At 50.4% G+C, this 19,355-nt stretch overlaps 1 protein-coding gene across 2 annotated transcripts; it reads right to left on the minus strand.

Moving 5' to 3' along the window:
- Positions 1 to 1,544: 1,544 nt before the first annotated feature.
- On the minus strand, positions 1,545 to 18,915 carry LOC101935241 (trypsin-like). Of its 2 annotated transcripts, none has more exons than XM_008176672.3 (9): positions 18,760 to 18,915; positions 18,421 to 18,471; positions 17,206 to 17,271; positions 14,444 to 14,573; positions 5,697 to 12,494; positions 5,447 to 5,612; positions 4,464 to 4,723; positions 4,130 to 4,266; positions 1,545 to 1,917 (listed from the first exon to the last, which is right to left on the minus strand). In XM_008176672.3, the coding sequence occupies exons 5-9, from the start codon at positions 5,734 to 5,736 to the stop codon at positions 1,768 to 1,770; spliced, it is 753 nt and encodes a 250-aa protein (XP_008174894.1). In that variant the 5' UTR covers positions 5,737 to 12,494; positions 14,444 to 14,573; positions 17,206 to 17,271; positions 18,421 to 18,471; positions 18,760 to 18,915; the 3' UTR covers positions 1,545 to 1,767. The 2 variants fall into 2 exon arrangements, with proteins under 2 accessions (XP_008174894.1, XP_065430178.1); XM_065574106.1 differs by having other exon boundaries at positions 18,589 to 18,893.
- Positions 18,916 to 19,355: the final 440 nt, after the last annotated feature.

Genomic DNA, 19,355 nt, shown 5'->3' on the forward strand with positions numbered 1-19,355 from the left:
ATGAGGAGGTGTGGTGGGGGGCTGCACCAAGGTAACTATCTTCTGGGAGCTTCTCCGTGGAATAAACCCAACCTGCCCAGCCTCTCTGATGCCAGCCAATCTCCCTGACCCTCAGCATGCCCCACAGCCCTACTACTGTCTTTGACCCCCCAGGGGATAGGGCGGGACAGAGGATTGCGGGGAAGCTGCAGTGGAGACAGGCTAAGAGGCAGAGAGCCTGCTAGTGACTCAAGCAGGGTGTGGATGAGACGTGAGTGGGGAGCGGGGGAGGATTCTGTCTTGTTGCAGAGGGAGAAGGTGGAATTCCTGTAGGGGGAGGGTCTGTGGGTTAGGGTTAGCATAACTAATGTGTTCAGGTTCAGATGTACCTGTGCAGCCACTCTGGCTCCCCTAGACTTGTTGGGCCATACTCCATGTGGACAAGAGAGAAATGCAGACTGGGACCTGCGATGTCCATATGTTCATAGGACACCTTGCATGGCTGCAGAACCATTTATTTTCAGGTGCTTTGCAGTAGGGCCGAGAAGGCCTAGCCTGGGGACAAGGCCCTGCTATGCCAGCCCCTGCTGTATGGTAACAAGGTAGTCCCTGCCCTGAGAGCTCACGATCTGCATGTGAATACTCATGGAGCACTCAGCCAGGAGCCATAGCTGGGGGAAGGCCACCTTTCACAGCTGCTGCGGTTCTGTGGCATGGGACTTCACACCTCCACCAGGGAGGTTCCCCTCCTCCACACACCTCTCCTCTTGAATGCACCTGTCCCCAGTTGCCATCTGTGGTGACTGATATTTGTAAAACGCTTTTACACCACTTCTCCTGCGAGGAAGAGCTGGTGACTCCTCAAGCAAGCTGGGGATAGAACCCAGGAGTCCTGGCAAAACCCAGGCAAAAGCCTTACTGAAGTGGATGAGATTCTCAGTGACTTGAAAACTAGGGACATGCTATATATTGCCAGCCTCCATGAGTCCCAGCCCCCCACCCCACTCATCCCATACAACTTAGGGATTTGGGGCAAAAATCAGTACTTGGTCCTGCTAGTGTGAAGGCAGGGGGCTGGACTCGATGACCTTTGGGGAGAGCGATAGCTCAGTGGTTTGAGCATTGGCCTGCTAAACCCAGGGTTGTGAGTTCAATCCTTGGGGAGGCCATTTAGGGATCGGGGGCAAAAATCTGTCTGGGGATTGTCCTGCTTTGAGCAGGGGGTTGGACTAGATACCTCCTGAGGTCCCTTCTAACCCTGATAGTCTATGATTTAATGCAGCAGGGGCATTTGCTGGAACTACAGCTATCTGCTGCCAATTTGCAGCTCAGACTTCCTGTGTGCCCTTGAGCAAGTCACTGAATCTCTCTGCAGCTCAATTCCCAGCTATAGAATTGGACCTGGCTTTGGCTGGGTGTGTCACTCACTGTGTCTGTGCAACACCCAGCTCAGCAGGGGCCTCCTGAGGCATCCGCTTGCTACCATAATATTCATCTAATTATAACAATACCAGTGTGGGAGGCAAGCGCTGATTTGGGCTAAAAATGCCAAGAATTCAGCAGGATGTAGGAACTGAGTTTTATTGATGAGTTGGGATTTCATAGCCTCATTTGATGCTTCTCTCCTAAGCATCTTGTGTCTTCCCTACTGGGTTTCTTGGCGTCACGGCAGCCCCCCGGTTTTACTGGGAAGGTTTCAATCACTTTTATCCAGACAGCAGGCAAAGCGGGACGGAGAGGTCTGAACGCAGCCTCTCTGCCAGGAGAAATACTCTGCGGTTGCGCATGTCAGTTGTTGGCAATGACCTCCGCAATCCAGGACACGTAGTTACACACTGTGGTATAGACGCCAGGGTAGTTCTTCTGGGCACACCCGATGCCCCAGGACACCACTCCCGTCAACTCTCCATTATAGACCACTGGCCCACCGGAGTCTCCCTGCAGGGAACAAAGAGTTGTGCAGGTCCCTTCATGGCACTAGAACAGAGGTGGGCAAACTACGGCCCGTGGGCACATCGGGCCCGTGGGACTGTCCTGGCCGGCCCCGGAGCTCCCGGCTGGGAAGGCTACCCCTGAACCCTCCCCTGCTGTCCCCCCTGCCACGCCGCTGCGCAGGCAGCGCTCTGGGCAGTGGGATTGCATGCTCCTGGAGAGCAGTGCGGCAGAGTGTCTGGCTCCCGCCGGGTAGCGCAGCTGCCAGACATGCTGCTCTGAGCAGCATGGTAAGGGGGCCAGGGCTGGGGTTGGATAAGGGGCGGAGGTTCAGGAGGGAGGCGGTCAGGGGACGGAGAATGGTGAGGGGGGGTTGGATAAGCGTGGGAGTCCCGGGGGGCCTGTCAGGGGTGAGGGTGTGGATAGAGGTCGGGGGGCAGTCAGGGGACTGGAAGCAGGGGGTTGGATAAGGGGTGGGGTTCCAGGGGGCGGTTAGGGGACAAAGAGCAGGGGGGGTTGGCTGGATCAGGGACAGTCAGGGAGTGGGAAGTGGGAGGGGGTGGATGGGGACAGGGACCAAGCTGTTTGGGGAGGTACAGCCTTCCCTACACGGCCCTCCATACAGTTTTGCAACCTCAATGTGGCCCTCGGGCCAAAAATTCTGCCCACCCCTGCATTAGAATCTGGCAAGAGAACTATGCGCAAGCGACTAGGAGTCACCGCTTAGGGCTGGACGTGGCTGTCAGTCAGCCGAGATCCAGGTGATGTTGGTAACAGTGGGAAGACCTGCCCATCGCAGGCCCCCCATCCTTCTCCTTCACACATGCCCTCGCTGGGACATCCCAGCACCAGCCAAGTACTAGGGTGGGAAGTGCCAGACCACATCACAGGAACTGACAGAGTCAAAGGAGACTGAATCAACTTGCCCGAGGCACAGGGGCCAGTGCACAGCCCAGGGGCCGTGTACATTAGGGGGTTAGTCAGAGTTCTTTGGTGCCTAGGCCCTGGGCTAGAGCAGAATTTTAGGGCTTTTCCTAGAAACTGTAGGTCAGACATTCCTGTTGGTGTGGATTTATTGTCTAGCAAGTGAGCGTGACCTCTCTGCAGAGCTGCAAGCTGGGGTAAGGTGTCCTCCTTGGAACGGACATAACCTCCTATGCATATTCATGCACATACATATCCCTGTGCACAGGGCCAATGAGATGGGCGGGGGGGAAGCCGGTACAAATTACCGGGGCCCAGCTTCCATGGTTCCCCCCCCGCCCCCCCCCGCCCTCGTCGGCCCTGTTTAGCCAGTCTGCCCTTGCTGCGGGGCCCGAAAAAATTTTTTCACCGGGGCCTGAACCTGCTCTCAGGCACTAGTAATACACACATTTATACTAGCACACAGACACCCCTGTGCACACACACTTACACACCCCACCTTCTGTAAATAGTAATGTGTACAAACCCCTTGACATACACACCTCTCTGCACAAACTCACCCATATGCCTCTGCACACATGAACACCCTATCACTCGTGTGCGCGCATACACACAGACACCTGGCTCCAGGGCCGGCTTTAGGCCAATTCCACCAATTCCGCTGAATCGGGCCCCGCGCTTAAGAGGGCCCGCGCCCAGTGGCAGGGTTGCCCAGAGGGGGGGGGGGGGGGGCAAGTGGCAGAGAATCCCTTCCCTGGCTAGAGGCACCTTTTTAATTTTTACTCACCCGGCGGCACTCCAGGTCTTTGGCAGCGGGTCCTTCACTCGCTCCGGGTCTTTGGCGGCACGTCCTTCAGTGCCGCCGAAGACCCGGAGTGAGTGAAGGACCCGCCACCAAAGACTAGGAGCGCGGCCCGGTGAGTACAAGCCCCACGTGTTTTTTTTAACGTGGTTTTTTTTTTTTTTTTTAAGTCATCCCTGTCGGGGCCCCGTTGAAACTGTTCAAATCGGGCCCCGCACTTCCTAAAGCCGGCCCTGCCTGGCTCCACTGAGAGGAAATATCCCAGAAACGTGCAAGTGCACCCTATAATGATGCCAATGACATCATGATCACCTGATCCTGACATCCCCAGGACACATGTCTAGAGCTCATTGTCCTTGTACTTGCAAAACCCAAGCATGGCGATCGCTTGCCATGTAGTGAGGAAACAGCATTCGCTTTGAACCCCAGGGCAGCTGAATGAAAGGCAACCTCCCCACACACCACAAACCTAACCAGCCACTCCCTCCATACCTGACAAGAGTCCTTGCCCCCTTCTACGTAGCCAGCACAGAACATGTTCGTGGTGATGCGACCAGGGTAGGCGGCATGGCAGGCAGAGTCAGAGAGGATGGGCACATTCAGACACTGTAGGGCATCCGGGTACTGAACTGGGGAGGAGAGAGAATGGGGATTGAATGCCACAGACTATTCAATGGCAGGGAAGCACCCGTCAGATTCCCCATCACCCATGCCGGTGTAAATCAGGAGTAACCCCATTGGAGTTGGTGTAAGTCAGGATTATTGCTGATGACCCCTCCCCCTTGCAGATGCTCCCTGAGCTGAAGTTGTCTCCACTGTATCTTACCCCCAGATGTGAGAAGGTTCCCCCAGCCAGAGACCAGGCACTCTGTCCCTGGCACAGGGCAGCTGCTGGAGATGGGGATTGGCTGCACGTAGGCACCGAACCGGGCCGGCTGGGCTAGCTTCACCAGCATGATGTCATGATTCATGGTGCGTTGGCTGTACTGGGGGAACTGGATGGCTTTGGCCACTTGGATATGCTGCTCAGTGCCCTCGTCTGCACTGGTGTCATGCTCCCCGAGATGAGCCACCAGGGTACTGGGCCTGCAGGGAACAGCCATCGAGTCATAGAAATGCAGGGATCTCGAGAAGTCATCACATCCAGCCTCCTGCACTGAGGCAAGACCAAGTAACCCTAAACCAGCCCTGATTTGTGTTTGTTCAGCCCGTTCTTCAACCTTCCATTGACGGGGACTCCACGCCCTCCCTTGGAGCCTGTTCCGGTGCCTAACTACCCCGAGAGCTAGACGGTTTTCATAATATCTAAGATAAATCTGCCTTGCTGCTGATTACACCCATTGCTGCTTGTCCTACCTTCAGTGGACAGGGAGAACTGATCCCTGGCTTCTTTATAACAGTTGTTTTAGCCTCTCCTCAGAAGTCAGGTTTTCTAAACCTTTGATCATTTTTGTTGCTGTCCTCTGGACTCTCTCCAGCTTGTCCACATCTTTGCTAAAGTGCAGCACCCAGCTTTGGACCCACTTCATCAGCTGAGGCCTCCCCGGTTCCAAGTCAAATGGCCCATGACCTCCTTTGTCTGACATGCAACACTCCTGCTAATGCACCCTTGAATTATATTAGCCTTTTTGGCAACTGCATCACAGTGTTTCCCATGGTTCAGTTGCTTGGGACCATGGTAAGACTTAAGGCCCCCACATAACACCCACAAGGCCTGGGTCCCACTGAAGACTTTCTTCCTACCCAAAGGGGCCTGTGCCTTGTGCTAGGACAGGGATGAATCCTCCCAAACTGCACCCGTCTACTCACTTTTTGTAGCAATGAGCTGCTGAGACGATCCACCACTCATTGATGAGTGACCCCCCGCACCAGCGGTAGCCTGAGCCATACGTGAAATAGACCTGCCAGGGCTGGGAGTGGGGCGAGCACTCGTATCCACCTATTATCTTATCATCATCCTCCAGCTGTGAGGCCGCTGCAAGGCAAAGGGGATGGATGGGGATTAGCCTGGGGGAGTTAGAACAAGGAGAAAGGAGAGGCCAGTGCGGAGAGCAGTTACCTGTGGCGCTCAGCAGAAGAGCGAACAAGACGATCTCCATGGTGCCAGGCTGAGCTGGGCACAAGAATGGGGTGGGTTTATACAAGATGAACTGTCCACATGATCCAACAGCTGTCAGTGATTAGGGACTGAATTTAGAAACAAAACCACATCTGTCTCCCCAGGTAAATAACTGTCTGCTCCACCTGCTGCGTTCCCTTGGGGAGGGGTTTGCTGCAGAGGAGGGAACTGGGGCTAAAAATAGTTCAGGGCACGACCTGCTTCCTATGCCATTTGGGTGAAATTCGCCCAGTGCAACTCAACCTTTAACATGGGCTGGAAGTGATAAATAGGCATTGGGCATGTCAAATCCACAGCCCAAGGCTTGGCAGCCCACGTAAGACCTCCGAATAGGGGGCTTCCATGGGAATGAATGGTGAAGAAATGCAGGGCTTTTTTATTAATGTGCTGGACTGGGACTCAGTGCTCCTCGGTAGAGCTGGTCAGGAATTTTCCAATTCAACTTTTGTTGTTGTTGGAAAATGCCAATTGATCAAAACAGAAACTGTTTGTGAAACAGTGTCAGGTTTGATGGAACACTCACTGTGACGGGTTCAATCACAGAGAACCCCTTGGGACTGTCACCTGATGTGCTGAAACTACCTCTGAGCCCGTCTTCCCTGCCAGCTTGGGACTCCAGAACCCTGCCTTGTTGAGCCAGACACGCTAGCCTGCTGCAACACAGACCCAGGGTCTGAACCACGTCCCCAAAGCTGCAGACTTAACTGAAAACAGTTCAGCAAGTACTCCTGTCTCCAGCACCCAGACACCCAGTTCCCAATGGGATCCAAACCCCAAACAAATCCATTTTACTCTGTATAAAGCTTATACACGGTGGGTAAATTCATAAATTGTTCGCCCTCTACAACACTGATAGAGAGAGATGCACAGTTGTTTGCTCCCCCAGATATTAATCACTTACTCTGGGTTAATTAATAAACAAAAGTGATTTTATTAAGTATAAAAAGTAGGATTTAAGTGGTTTCAAGTAATAACAGACAGAACAAAGTAAGTTACCAAGCAAAATAAAACAAAACCTGCATGTCTAAGCCTAATATATTAAGAAGCTGAATACAGTAAATCTCACCCTCAGAGATGTTCCAATAAGTTTCTTTCACAGACTAGACTCCTTCCTATTCTGAGCCCAATCCTTTCCCTGGTACAGTCCTTGATAGTTCCAGCTCAGATGGTAACTAGGGGATTTCTCATGACTGGCAGACCCCTTTGTTCTGTTCCAGCCCCTTTTATGGCTTTGGCACAAGGCAGGAATCTTTTATCTCTCTGGGTCCCCACCCCTCCTTCTAAATGGAAAAGCACCAGGTTTAAGATGGATTCCAGTACCAGGTGACATAGTTACATGTCCCGTGAGACCCCTAGTCTCCATTCTTCCAGGGCTGGCTGGCACTTACTCCTGAAGGTTTGTAAGTAAACAGAGCCATTTACAGTCACACTTTGACCTAAACCAAAAATTATTTCTGATTTTTGATTCACAGAAATGTTTAAAATTTTGACTTTTCATCCCAATCTGAGATGGGAGAGAAAATTTGAATGTTGAAAATTCTCCTGAGCTGGGTGGGAACCAGTTTTCTGCCCAGCCCCACTCCTGGGTTTGATCCTGGTTCTGCCACAGACTCACTGCGTGATCTCAGCTGAGTCACTGAATCTTTCTGAGCTTTGGTCCCCATCTTCTAAGAGGGACAGTTTTACCTGCTTCCCCCTGGGGGTGAGACTGAAGGCTAGTCTACACTAGAAGCACTACATTGGCATAATAAAACCACCTCCACAAGAGGCGGTAGCTATGTCATAATGCTGTCCACACCGGCGCTTAGGTCAGTGTAACTTATGTTGCTCGGGGAGTGGCTTATTCCCATCCCTAAGTGATATAAGTTATACTGATCTAACCTGTAGTGTAGAAAAGCCCTGAGAGATGATTGGGGCCATAGAAGGGCCTAGCTAGACAGGCCTGAAAGGTACGTCTGCTCTGAGCTGCCTGCTGCACTGGGGTGACTTTCCTTGTGCTGAGCAGGCAACTGCAGATACAACTCTCCCTCTGTTGCTATAACCATGGGGTAGTTCATGTCCTAGTATGATTGTAACTCTGCATTTCTAGCAAGCCCACAATCTTGAATGGCCAGTGGTCATTGTTCACTCTCTTCAGACCCCAGGACTGAACCCCAACCCTGGTGCCGCCTGGCTCTGAGAGCACATTGGATGTATAGTCGTTTTCTTTGCTCTGACAAGGGAAAGTAACTAACACCAGTAGGCAGAACAAGCTCTAATCAGTGTTTGATTTTCCAGTGAGTGACCCTGGTGGTGGTGGTATTCTCGGGATTATTGGGCCACCTTCTCTTTCATTTAATTGTTAGCATATTAAACATTGTTAAATGCATCTCCAAAGGGCTGACCTGAACCACCCTCCTCCTACATGGGGAAAATAAACACCAATGGGACATGGGCACAAACCCACTCACTATGCAGAGAATTCACCATCTCTTGTGACTTACAGAGCAAAGTGTGTTTCTTTCTGCATCGGTATGGAATGAGGCTTGTAAATTGCCATTCAATGCAGAGTCACTGCGCTCAGCAGCTAGTCCTAGTCAGAGGCTTTAACTTACAGGGCACTGTTGTTATTATTTTGTAGTGCAGAAGCACCTACAGATCCCACCTAGGTGGACAGCTCTTTGTGCTGGGTGCTGTACAAGTGCAATCAGTGAGGCACGGTCAAGGGGTGAGTGAGAGAGGGATCATGCCAGGGAGTGAATGTTTTAATGTTAGCTAAACAAACCCTTTCAACCCTATTGAAATGAAACATTTTACCCTTTACTTTCAACAGGGTCCTTTTCATATTTCAAAACTGGAATATTTCAGAATACTTTGTTCCATGAAAAATGTAGATTTAGACTTTTTGTCCCAATTTGAGACAGAAATTCCTGTGCATACCCCAGGAGGCATCCCGGTTTGAGTCACAGATACAGAGCACTGCATCACATCACAGTGCCATGTTTGTTCCAGTTACATACCTCCAGAAGCTGCAGGGGGCCCACAGACCCAGTGGCCAGTGCCAGCAGGCACCCAGCAGTATACACCAAAGTCTACAATTACAAATCCCTGGGTACACCAGGCCATGGCTTATAAGTAGGAGCAAGGCAACTCCCAGGGTGGCAGCGTTGGGCAAAGTGCAGTGAATCCTTAAAAGTAATTTAAACAACAGTAAGTGTTCAGAGCACAGGCGTCCATCATGTGCTATGTGAATCCCTGAATAACTTCAGGCCCAGGTAGAAAGGGTCAGCACAGAGGATGCTGCCATTTAAGCAACATGTAGAGGAATGAGGCAGTTCATGCCTACACCCCTCTCCCCCCACACTATTCATGCATGCGGCACAGATATGGACTCACCCACATGCACGCCCTGCAGATATATCAGCCATATGTGCATTGTGTGTACGTGTGTGCATGCACGCACACACATGATGCGCCCTCATCTAAACACACTGGCACAGAGGCACACTTGGGAAAAGTGCAGAGCTGTTTGCATGCGAACCTTGCCCCATCGTCCAGCACAGGAGAGAGGCTGAGAACACAACCCTTCTCCCCAAGGGATAGAGGGCTTGGACGGAGCGTGAGGCCTGGCAGTACTGTGCATTGCACCTCTCCTGCACTGCATCTTGCTCTCCGACGCATCAGTGCCGCTCTGGCTGTTCTGCTTGTGCAGGAAACTGAAACCTGCATAAATGATGGCCTGGGGCTGTGGCTGGGGTGGAGAGGTGCCCAAAATAAAGGCTGGGTTGGGGCTGGGTCACATCTGCTGGATTCCTGCTCACTGGGTGCAAAGTCCCCAGAAGCACCTGCCTCCCTTTCCCCACACCTGAAGTCTCTGACCTGTAATTATCCTGGTGTGTTACAACCTAAATCTTCCTACCAGACCCATGTGTTACACCCTAAATCTTCCCCTCTGGTCTCCACATGTTGCAGTTTAAATCTCCCCCCACCCAGTCACCTGTGTTACACCCTAAAGTTTCCCTCTAGATATACTTGTGATTCACAGAGAGGAACATGAGTGATTAGAGAAGATGTAGGGTGCATTACCCTACGTTATATTTCTAGTCCCCTATGTTTCACCGCAGTTACCCCGACTAGTTGTTCCATCTGCATCTCACCGTAAATCTTCTGAGTTACCTCCACTGTGCTAATCCTAATGCTTTGCCTGTAACAAACCATTTTGCCCTAAATCTCCCCCTTATCCCCAGAATTCAGCCTACATTTCCTCTTTAGTGACCTCAGTAATTTTCCTATTTATCACTTTGTGAGTCACCCAGAATCACCATCCCATTCACAAGGGGGACTTGCATACAAAAAAAAAGTGTTGGGGGAAGGGTCATTTATGTGTATGTATCGCTCTGTGTGGATATTGAGATTGGGTGTGTATGTGTAAGACTGCATGGGGTGCGTATGCAGGTGGGGGTGAGTGTTTGGCTATTTGTGGATGAGTTTTTATGGGCATGTATGTGGGGATGTATGGCTCTTGGTGTGCAAGGCTTTGTGTCTGTGTATGTTTGTGTGTTTGGCTCAATGTGCCTTTGCAGTTTTACTGTGGATAAATCTCTGCATTAAGCACCTTCATATAACTTTCATATGACTTTGTCATACAACTTTGTATCAGATCCTTATATAGAAAACTTTGTATTGAGCCTTGGTATAATGTTATAGCCCCTCCGGATAGTTAAAGTAGAAGAAAAATGTCTTTTTGCTCGGAGTAGAACAAGATCTTCCCCCTTTTAATCAATTGCCCTGTTGAATGAACGAGGTGTGGATGAGGAAGGCGGGAGGCAGCACCTCCAGACAGCTGCAACTCTTGGAGAGGGGCTGGGAGCCAGACAAAAGGACAATAAAACGTGTCAAGTGGGCTCACTAAAGAAGAGCAGACATATTGATGGCCTCGGGGGGAGGGGAGGGACGTTAGAAGCGAGTACCTTCTTTCGAAAACACCCTCTTTGAACAGCATTGGGACAACCCCCAGAGAGAAGCAGCACAAAGGACCAATGGACACAGACACGGATTTTGAAGCTGGTACAGATTTGCATGAGAGGGAAGCTGCTATAAATTTGAGGTGGCTTGCAGAGGACCCCGGGTCTCGTCTTGTCAACATGGGAGCATCGATCTGGATCAGCAGAAGCCCGGCTCCACCCCTCCCCCATCTAACTCACCTGGCCAGTGAAGTTAAGGGGAGCAACTAGTTGGTAACAACAACAAGACGGAGTGTGCTTGTGTGTGTGTGTAAGTGCATGAGTATAAGATGGGACCCCTGTAACGAGTGCGTACTGAGGACCTGCGGGGTAGGCCATCGCTACGTGCAGCTCCTGCGATGTCTAATGGTCTCGGACACTATCCGATGGTCCCGAGACATTTATACAGAGCACATCACCGGCCACCGCCAATACCGAGAGTGAGCCAGCGTGACTCCGCGCACCCACAATGAGGAAGAGACCTGAAGACTTCCTCTGTTGGACCCTATCCCCTGAACCCTGAACCCACCGAACCGAACTGAACTCCACCATATGAGGGTCATCCTATCCTCATTACCCGGCCCACTTATTTATACCTATGATTGCCTGTAACTCCTATATGAGTGATGTATCCTCACTGCTTGCTGACTGTACCTTGATTCATCCACTTTGTACCCATCCATTGGGGATATTGCAGACTGTATGTGTTATGTGCTATCCAACGTCAAAATACTAACATCCCCCTATACTCTGTATGTTACCCCGGATGACTAATAACTGAAGTTTCAACACTCTGTATCATCCATTTTTAAACATTTTCTAATAAAATTTTGTATCTCATATGCATATGATACAGTGTTGATTGATACATGTATTACCAATAAATGTGGTGCTTTGCCTTATTCCCCCTGAAAAGATCTTGTGCAGTACTTTAAGTACAAAATTAGCACTGATCACTCAACCCCTTAATGTAATAGATGGGCCCATCCCAAACCCCGCAGTGGCAGCTAGCTTCAAACAGGGAGGAAACTTAGGCGCTAGAACAAGTTTGCAGTATGACCTTTTCCACTCCCAGCTCTTGGAGGGAGTGGGGTCCAGTCAGTCAGAACAGGAAGGGGCTGGAAGGTAGGATGCCTGATGCTTGGGTGTCTTGGAGGGAGTGGGGTCCAGTCAGTTGGAACAGGAAGGGGCTGGAAGGTAGGATGCCTGATGCTTGGGTGGAGTGGATTCTAATGGTTAGAGTGAAGGGGGCTGGGACTCAGGACGCCTGGGTTCTATTCTCAACTTAGTGGAGAATGAGGGGGGAGTCAGGAGTTGTGGGTTCTGTTCCTCTGTCTGCAGCTTACTCCTTCTCACGTGCCATCGCTGTGCCTCAGTTTCCTCCCAATATCTGAAGACAGGGATAATGAGACAGGAGGTGCAGTTATAATTAAGACTCTGAGTGAGCCCCATACATGCCAAGTTCTGTGTCACTCACAGATCCACACACACAGCAGTGAATGGAGCCAGGCAAGGGAATTTGCTTTATTGACTCTGTAAGCAGAAAAGTGTCAGCACGTGAACAAATATGAACATAGAGGAACCCGCTCACTATCCTGGCTTGTCCCTGTAGGAATGGCAGTGGGGAGGGGAGGGGGATGGGGATGGGGTGGACGGCAGCCTATGTTACTGCTCCCCATGCCACCAATGGTAAACCTGGTCCTTCAGGATTTCTGTGTAGGTCCCCGCAGCCGATGTGGTTTTTTCGTAGATTTCCCTGGGAAGGAAAATGGAGGGGATGAGGAGAAGCCACGTGAGAGGGCTGGACCCTAGTCCCTGCGGGATGGTCTGCACTGTCAGCATCATTATTAAATACAGTCCATGGTTAGAGTAAAACCAGCACCAAATCCAGCCATGGAGCCCTGAAAATCACTGACACATGGGCCCTGCTTCCTAGGGTCCTGTCATGCCATTCGGGCAGCATAGAGGGGCTTCAGATAGGTGGGGACAGCTGTCTGTTAATGCGCCCTGCTCAGAGGACCTTCCCAAATGGGATAGAATGCCATGTTGGAGCCATAGCATCCATCTCTGCGTCCCAGGGCCCAGAGAGAGACATGAAAAGAACATAACATAAGAGCAGCAATACTGGCTCAGAGCAAAGGTCCATCTAGCCCAGTGTCCTGTCTTCCGATAGTGGCCAATGCCAGGTGCCCCAGAGGGAATGAACAGAACAGGGAATCATCCAGTGATCCATCCCCCGTCGCCCATTTACAGCTTCTGGCAAACAGCAGCTAGGGACACCATCCCTGCCCATCCTGGCTAATAGCCACTGATGGACCTATCCTCCATGAACTTATCTAGTTCTTTTTTGAACCTTGTTATAGTCTTGGCCTTCACAACCTCCTCTGGCAAGGAATTCCACAGGTTGACTGTGTGTTGTGTGAAAAAATACTTCCTTTTGTTTGTTTTAAAACTGCTGCCTATTAATTTCATTTGTTGACTCCTAGTTCTTGTGTTATGAGAAGGAGTAAATAACACTTCCTTATTTACTTTCTCCACACCGGTCATGATTTTATAGACCTGTATCATATTCTCCGCTTAGTCATCTCTTTTCTAAGCTGAAAAGTCCCAGTCTTATTAATCTCTCCTCTTATGGCAGCCATTCCATACCCTTAATCATTTTTGTTGTCCTTTTCTGAACCTTTTCCAATTCCAAAATATCTTTTTTGAGATGGGGCGACCACATCTGCACGCAGTATTCAAGATGTGGGCACACCATGGATTTATATAGAGGCAATATATTTTCTGTCTTATTATCTATCTCTTTCTTAATGGTTACCAACATTTTGACTGCTGCTGCACATTGAGTGGATGTTTTCAGAGAACTATCCACAATGACTCCAAGATCTCTTTCTTGAGTGGTAACAACTAAGTTAGACCCCATTATTTTATATGTATAGTTGGGATTATATTTTCCAATGTGCATTACTTTGCACTTGTCAACATTGAATTTCATCTGCCATGTTGTTCATCTGCCCAATCACCCAATTTTGTGAGATCCCTTTGTAGCTCTTCACAGTCTGCTTGGGACTTAACTAGCTTGAGTAGTTTTGTATCATCTGCATATATTAAAGCAGCCACACTAGGGCCTGAGCTGGACCCTGCAGAGTTTCAAACTTCAAGAACCACAAAGGCAGCTTTAACCTACCTGCCAGAGGGCCTGCCCCAGTCGCAGGAAGGAAGGCGATAGGGAATCAGCCCCAGGAATGGGGAAGGGCTGTTAGGTCACAACTAGTGCATGCTCTTTGCATCTGTGCACGTCCAGGATTGTAACCCACATGGGACTCTCCAGGGCTTATGTCACCAACAGAGCAAACCCTCTGTCTGCGCGGAGCCAGAGACCACCACCTCCCAAACCACTCCCTTTGGGGGTATATCTCTTCCAGGTAACGCTGCCTGGAAAGACCAACCATGCTGGTGGCTTCCTCCAGATTTAATCTCTGCTTGTGTAATACTGACAGACCCTGGTCGTCGGCGGGCGGGATCAAACCTGGGACCTCTGGAACTTAGTGCATGAGACTCTACCTACCACATGAACTAAAAGCCAACTGGCTCTTAGCTAAGGCTGTAGAGCAGAGTCATTTTATCCCTCTCTAAGTGGTCTTGGTGCCACTACATGGGACAGAACCCTACACCCAGGAGGGTTGCACTCTGCCTACCCCTTACCAAGATTTGACACTGTCCATCCAGCCCTGGACCGCTGAATTCAGCCGCTCCCAATAACTCTTGGCAACCTCCTGGATCTGGGAGAATGAGTCCTGAGCCTCTCGCTTCTGCAGCCGATAACTGGCAGCCTCTGCAGAGACAGAAAATGGGGCTCAGGTCTCTCTAGGGGAGGAGGGGCCATGTCCAGGGAGGTAGCTGCTTTTACACTGGTATTGGAAAGCCAGGAGACAAACATTGGCCAAACTGGACAGTCTCTACATAACAGAATAAATGGACACAAATCAGATAACAGGAATGGTAACATACAAAAGCCAGTAGGAGAACACTTCAATCTCCCTGGACATTCAATAACAGATTTAAAAGTAGCCATCCTACAACAAAAATACTTCAAAAACAGACTTCAAAGAAAAACTGCAGAGCTACAATTCATTTGCAAACTTAACACATTAATTTGGGCTTGAATAGGGACTGAGAGTGGCTGGCTCACTACAAAAGCAATTTTCCCTCTCTTGGTATTGACATCTCCTCATCAATTATTGGGAGTGGACCACATCCACCCTGACTGAATTGGCCTTGTCAACACTGGTTCGCCACTTGTAAGGTAACTCCCTCCCTTCATGTGTCAGTATATTTAAGCCTGCATCTGTAATTTTCACTCCATGCCTCTAAAGAAGTGTTTTTTTACCCATGAAAGCTTATGCCCAAATAAATCTGTTAGTCTTTAAGGTGCCATCGTACTCCTCGTTGTTTTTGTGGATACAGACTAACACGGCTACCCTCTGATACATGAGACAAACTGGAAAAGCTGAATCCTCGTGATCCCTTGATGTGCAAAGCACCTGTCACAAATATCCCGGTACCATTCTTGCACCACAGACATCCATTCCACGCAAGATGCTGTTCATGCACCAACACGCAACAGCAAACACTGGCTGGAAGGGAGTTTGTGTTTAATGCAGAAAGGAAATCAGCCTATTTCCAGCCGGACAGATGAAAGCCTCCACTTTGGTGTGTGAGTGACATGCTAAACACAAGCTAGGAGAACAGGAGTACTTGTGGCACCTTAGAGACTAACACATTTATTAGAGCATAAGCTTTCGTGGACTACAGCCCACTTCTTCGGATGCATACAGAGTGGAATAAATATTGAGGAGATATATATGCACACATACAGAGAGCATAAACAGGTGGGAGTTGTCTTACCAACTCTGAGAGGCCAATTAAGTAAGAGAAAAAAGACTTTTAAAGTGATAATCAAGCTAGCCCAGTACAGACAGTTTGATAAGAAGTCTTTTTTTTCTCTTACTTAATTGGCCTCTCAGAGTTGGTAAGACAACTCCCACCTGTTTATGCTCTCTGTATGTGTGCATATATATCTCCTCAATATTTATTCCACTCTGTATGCATCCGAAGAAGTGGGCTGTAGTCCACGAAAGCTTATGCTCTAATAAATTTGTTAGTCTCTAAGGTGCCACAAGTACTCCTGTTCTTTTTACAGATACAGACTAACACGGCTGCTACTCTGAAACAAGCTAGGAGAGGCAGCCATTGCTCAGATCCACCATAAAATCTAACACAGTGTTTATCAACGGATGGGTTGCAAGCCCCAGAAGGGTCTTGAAAGGCAAATGAGGGGGGTTGTGGGGCATTGAAAATTGAATTACAATTCTAAATTGTGTTGTAGTGCGGTACAATTGTATTACAATTCTAAATTGTGTTGTAGTGCGGTACAGTTGTATCACAATTCTAAAGCAAATAAAGTAGGATTTCCAGAATAACTTCATGCTAGCCAAAACTATCGACATGTGTAACATCAAATGTAGGCAGGGCCGGCTCCGGGCACCAGCCTGGCAAGCAGGTGCTTGGGCGGCCTCTCCGGAGAGGGGCGGCACATCCAGGTATTCGGCGGCAATTCGGCGGATGGTCCCTCACTCCCGCTGGAAGCAAAGGACCTCCCGCCGAATTGCCGCCGCAGATCGCAATCGCGATCGCGGCTTTTTTTTTGGCTGCTTGAGGCGGCCAAAACCCTGGAGCCGGCCCTGAATGTAGCCATTGTATTTTTAACTCCCACTTTTGTACCCGTAGGGGATCACTTTTATTTTGAAGAAGGGGTCACTGCTGAGAAAAGGCTGAGAGATGCTGCCCTAACAGACTCCCAGGATGAGAGCCGGCCAGTGCTTTAGGGCAACTCATTCTGGAGCTGGCAGAGAACTGGCATTTGTTCTCATGAAAAAAAATGATTCAAACAAAGATGTTTTCATTTTTCTTTACCTTCATTCTCCTGTTTTTCATTTTTAACTGCAACTTTGTTGTTATTGGTTTTTGGCTTTCAGTTGCCAGAGACCAAAAAATGTTCCATTTTGGGCAAAAATCCAAGAAATGTCATTGAAATTGGACATTTCTTTGGAAATTTCTGTTCTGGTGAAAAAAACATTTTGGGAAATGTTTTGAAGAAAACCCTGAAGAGGGAATCTAGGGCTGACCAGCCCCTAACTCCAGGGAAAGCTGGGGGAGCACCAGGAACTCAGCAGCTCTGAAAATCAGGCCCTAAAATCAGCAGCCACTTTGGCAAATATTGGGCTGCATCCTCAGGTTTCCCCTGGTCCTGGATACAACCCCTAGACTGGAACTGGGGAGGAGGAAGAATAACGTGCTCTGGAGTTGGGGAACGTGAGGAGACATCATCTCTCTAGACATCCTGAGGAGGAATTTAACCCGCATCTCTGGGTTCAGGGAATCTACCACCCGCCAGCATCTCTTACCAGTGCAGAGAAACAGCAGCAGGACGAAGGCCACTGCAATTTTCAGATCCATCCGCCCCATCCTTGCTGGAAAACGAAACCCTCAGGTTAATGCCCCTTTCTCCCTGTGCACTGGATGTGTGCGTGGAAAGTCAGAGTGGACAGTGCTGAGCCTAGCCCCTTCCTCCCCCCCTCGCTTATTGCACTGGGGATGAGCTCACACCAGTGGACATCAAGAATGGGAAATGAGGTGGCTCCCGTCCAGCCCACATCCCCGGCCCACAGAGCTGGCTCGGGGTTGTTCCGTACAGCATAGTTCCTGGAACACTGTTGGGATTCCCCACCCGAGTCACATCCATCCAGCCCAGCCTCCTGCCTCTATCAGCAGCACGCGCCTGGTGGCCATCCCCACCTGACTCTGGACTCTGTGAGAGAGGGGGTTGCTCATGCCCCATAGCAGGGCGGTGCCAAACCTCTCATTTTTTAAATCCTTATCACAGCTCTGGATATTCGTGTTCTCCATAGGAATGTCCCATCCTTGTCAGAATCCTGCTGAGCTCTTGTCCTCAGTGCCCTTGTGTGTCAGGGAGTTTCACAGGCTGATTGTGCACCCAGTAGTTCCCTGTCTCATACAGTTTAAGGCCAAAAGAGACCATTAGATCATCCAATCTGACCTCCTGTATATCATGCTCCATTCAGTTTAATCCGGACACTCGTCTATTGAGTCCAGAGACTTTAGTTAAACCAAAGCATTTCAGTCCTCAGGAGACTAAACTGTTGTGTGCTCAAGGCAGTGACCAGGAGAGACCAAGGTGCCAGCATCTTCCCGGGAGCTGATTCGCTGTGCTGCCCTGCGCCCAGTCCTGCCATTTGCACTGGCAAAGTGGGTGGGAACCCTGCTGACATGGGATGGGAGCTTTGCACACACACTTTGCACACCTGCAAAGCACAACACAGGGCCTGGGGTGCAAATTCAGACATTCGTTGATGTGAAATCCTGCATAACCCCGGCCAGAGCCCCTCCCAGTGACTCCTGCATCCTCCTGGCCCTGGGTAAGCCAGAGCAGATGGTTTAGCTGAGATGCCTATGCTCTGTTTACAGACACCAAGGGAGAGGGAGCCCCACATCTGTCCCCAGTCCCTCTCGCTGTACGGTTACTGGCCTGAATGTATCTAGATTCCTCTTCCACTGGGCTGGCAGCGGAATCCAGGCCCTGGGGTGACTAGGGATCATACCTGTCGTAGAGAGCGTGGCTCCTTCCTGAGACTCGAGCAAGGCACGGAAACCTACAAACCAAACGAAACATGTACAGCTGGTAAAGGAGAAACAGAACCCTGGGCTCACAGGCCAGGGAAGCCACGCAAACCCCTCGGGGCTGCGTGCTCCTAGGAAAATCCCCTAGCCTTGAGAGGCGGCTGTTTCCCTCGTGGCTTTTCCAGGTCAGGATGCAGAGATGCAGGGGGAGATCTCACTCCAGAGAGGGCAGCCCGCGTGAGGTTGCTCCAGCCCCCAGGCACTCTGGGAGCCAGGCTGAGAGGCAGGCAGGCTGTGTGACCCACAGGAGAGGTACTCACGGGTGGCTGGAGGCTGCTGCTCACTCTGGCTCCAAAGTCCCGGCCAGCTCATTTATAGAGTGTTTGTGAAAACTCTTAACCCCCCTTTCCCAAAAGCAGCTCCATCAATGACACAACCTCACCGTCCCAGGTCAAACTCCAAGCAAACACAGCCAGGCCTGGCCCTTTGACCTGAGAGCAACTGATTGACCAACGCCACACAACCCCCCCCCTCCCCGCCCCACCCTGTGTCCCTTGGGGTGGGACTGAGTCAGAATTATACTGGCTCAGTGAGTGGGGAAATTCTGCCCCTCAGAAACACCCCAGCACTCAGCAGGCAGCCTGTGGGACCTGCCCCCCTCACTCCCCCCCAGATCCATCACCCTACTTCCCCACCCCCTCAGCCTGCCTTTCCCCTGCACCTTGCCTCCCCCCAAGACCCTACTCTAGGCCCCTTCAATGGAACATCAGAGACCCCCAGGCCTCTCAGTGGAGCAAAAGAGCCCCCAGGCCCCTTCACCCCAACTCCTTCTCCCTGGCCCCCTCAATGAAACATCAGAGACACCCCCCAGGCCCTTCAGTGGAAGAACAATGTTTCCTACACTCTCCTAGTGGGG

The sequence above is a fragment of the Chrysemys picta genome, chromosome 20 (genome assembly GCF_011386835.1).
Source record: "Chrysemys picta bellii isolate R12L10 chromosome 20, ASM1138683v2, whole genome shotgun sequence".
NCBI lineage: Eukaryota > Metazoa > Chordata > Testudines > Emydidae > Chrysemys > Chrysemys picta.

Bases quoted from the DNA above. Each gene is read 5' to 3' on its own strand.
- LOC101935241 (XM_008176672.3), bottom strand. From the start codon at position 5,736: ATGGAGATCGTCTTGTTCGCTCTTCTGCTGAGCGCCACAG. The intron at 5,613-5,696 runs GTAACTGCTCTC...TTTGCCTTGCAG, and splicing joins TCTTCTGCTGAGCGCCACAG to CGGCCTCACAGCTGGAGGAT. The intron at 1,918-4,129 runs GTATGGAGGGAG...TGTTCCCTGCAG, and splicing joins GGGGCAAGGACTCTTGTCAG to GGAGACTCCGGTGGGCCAGT.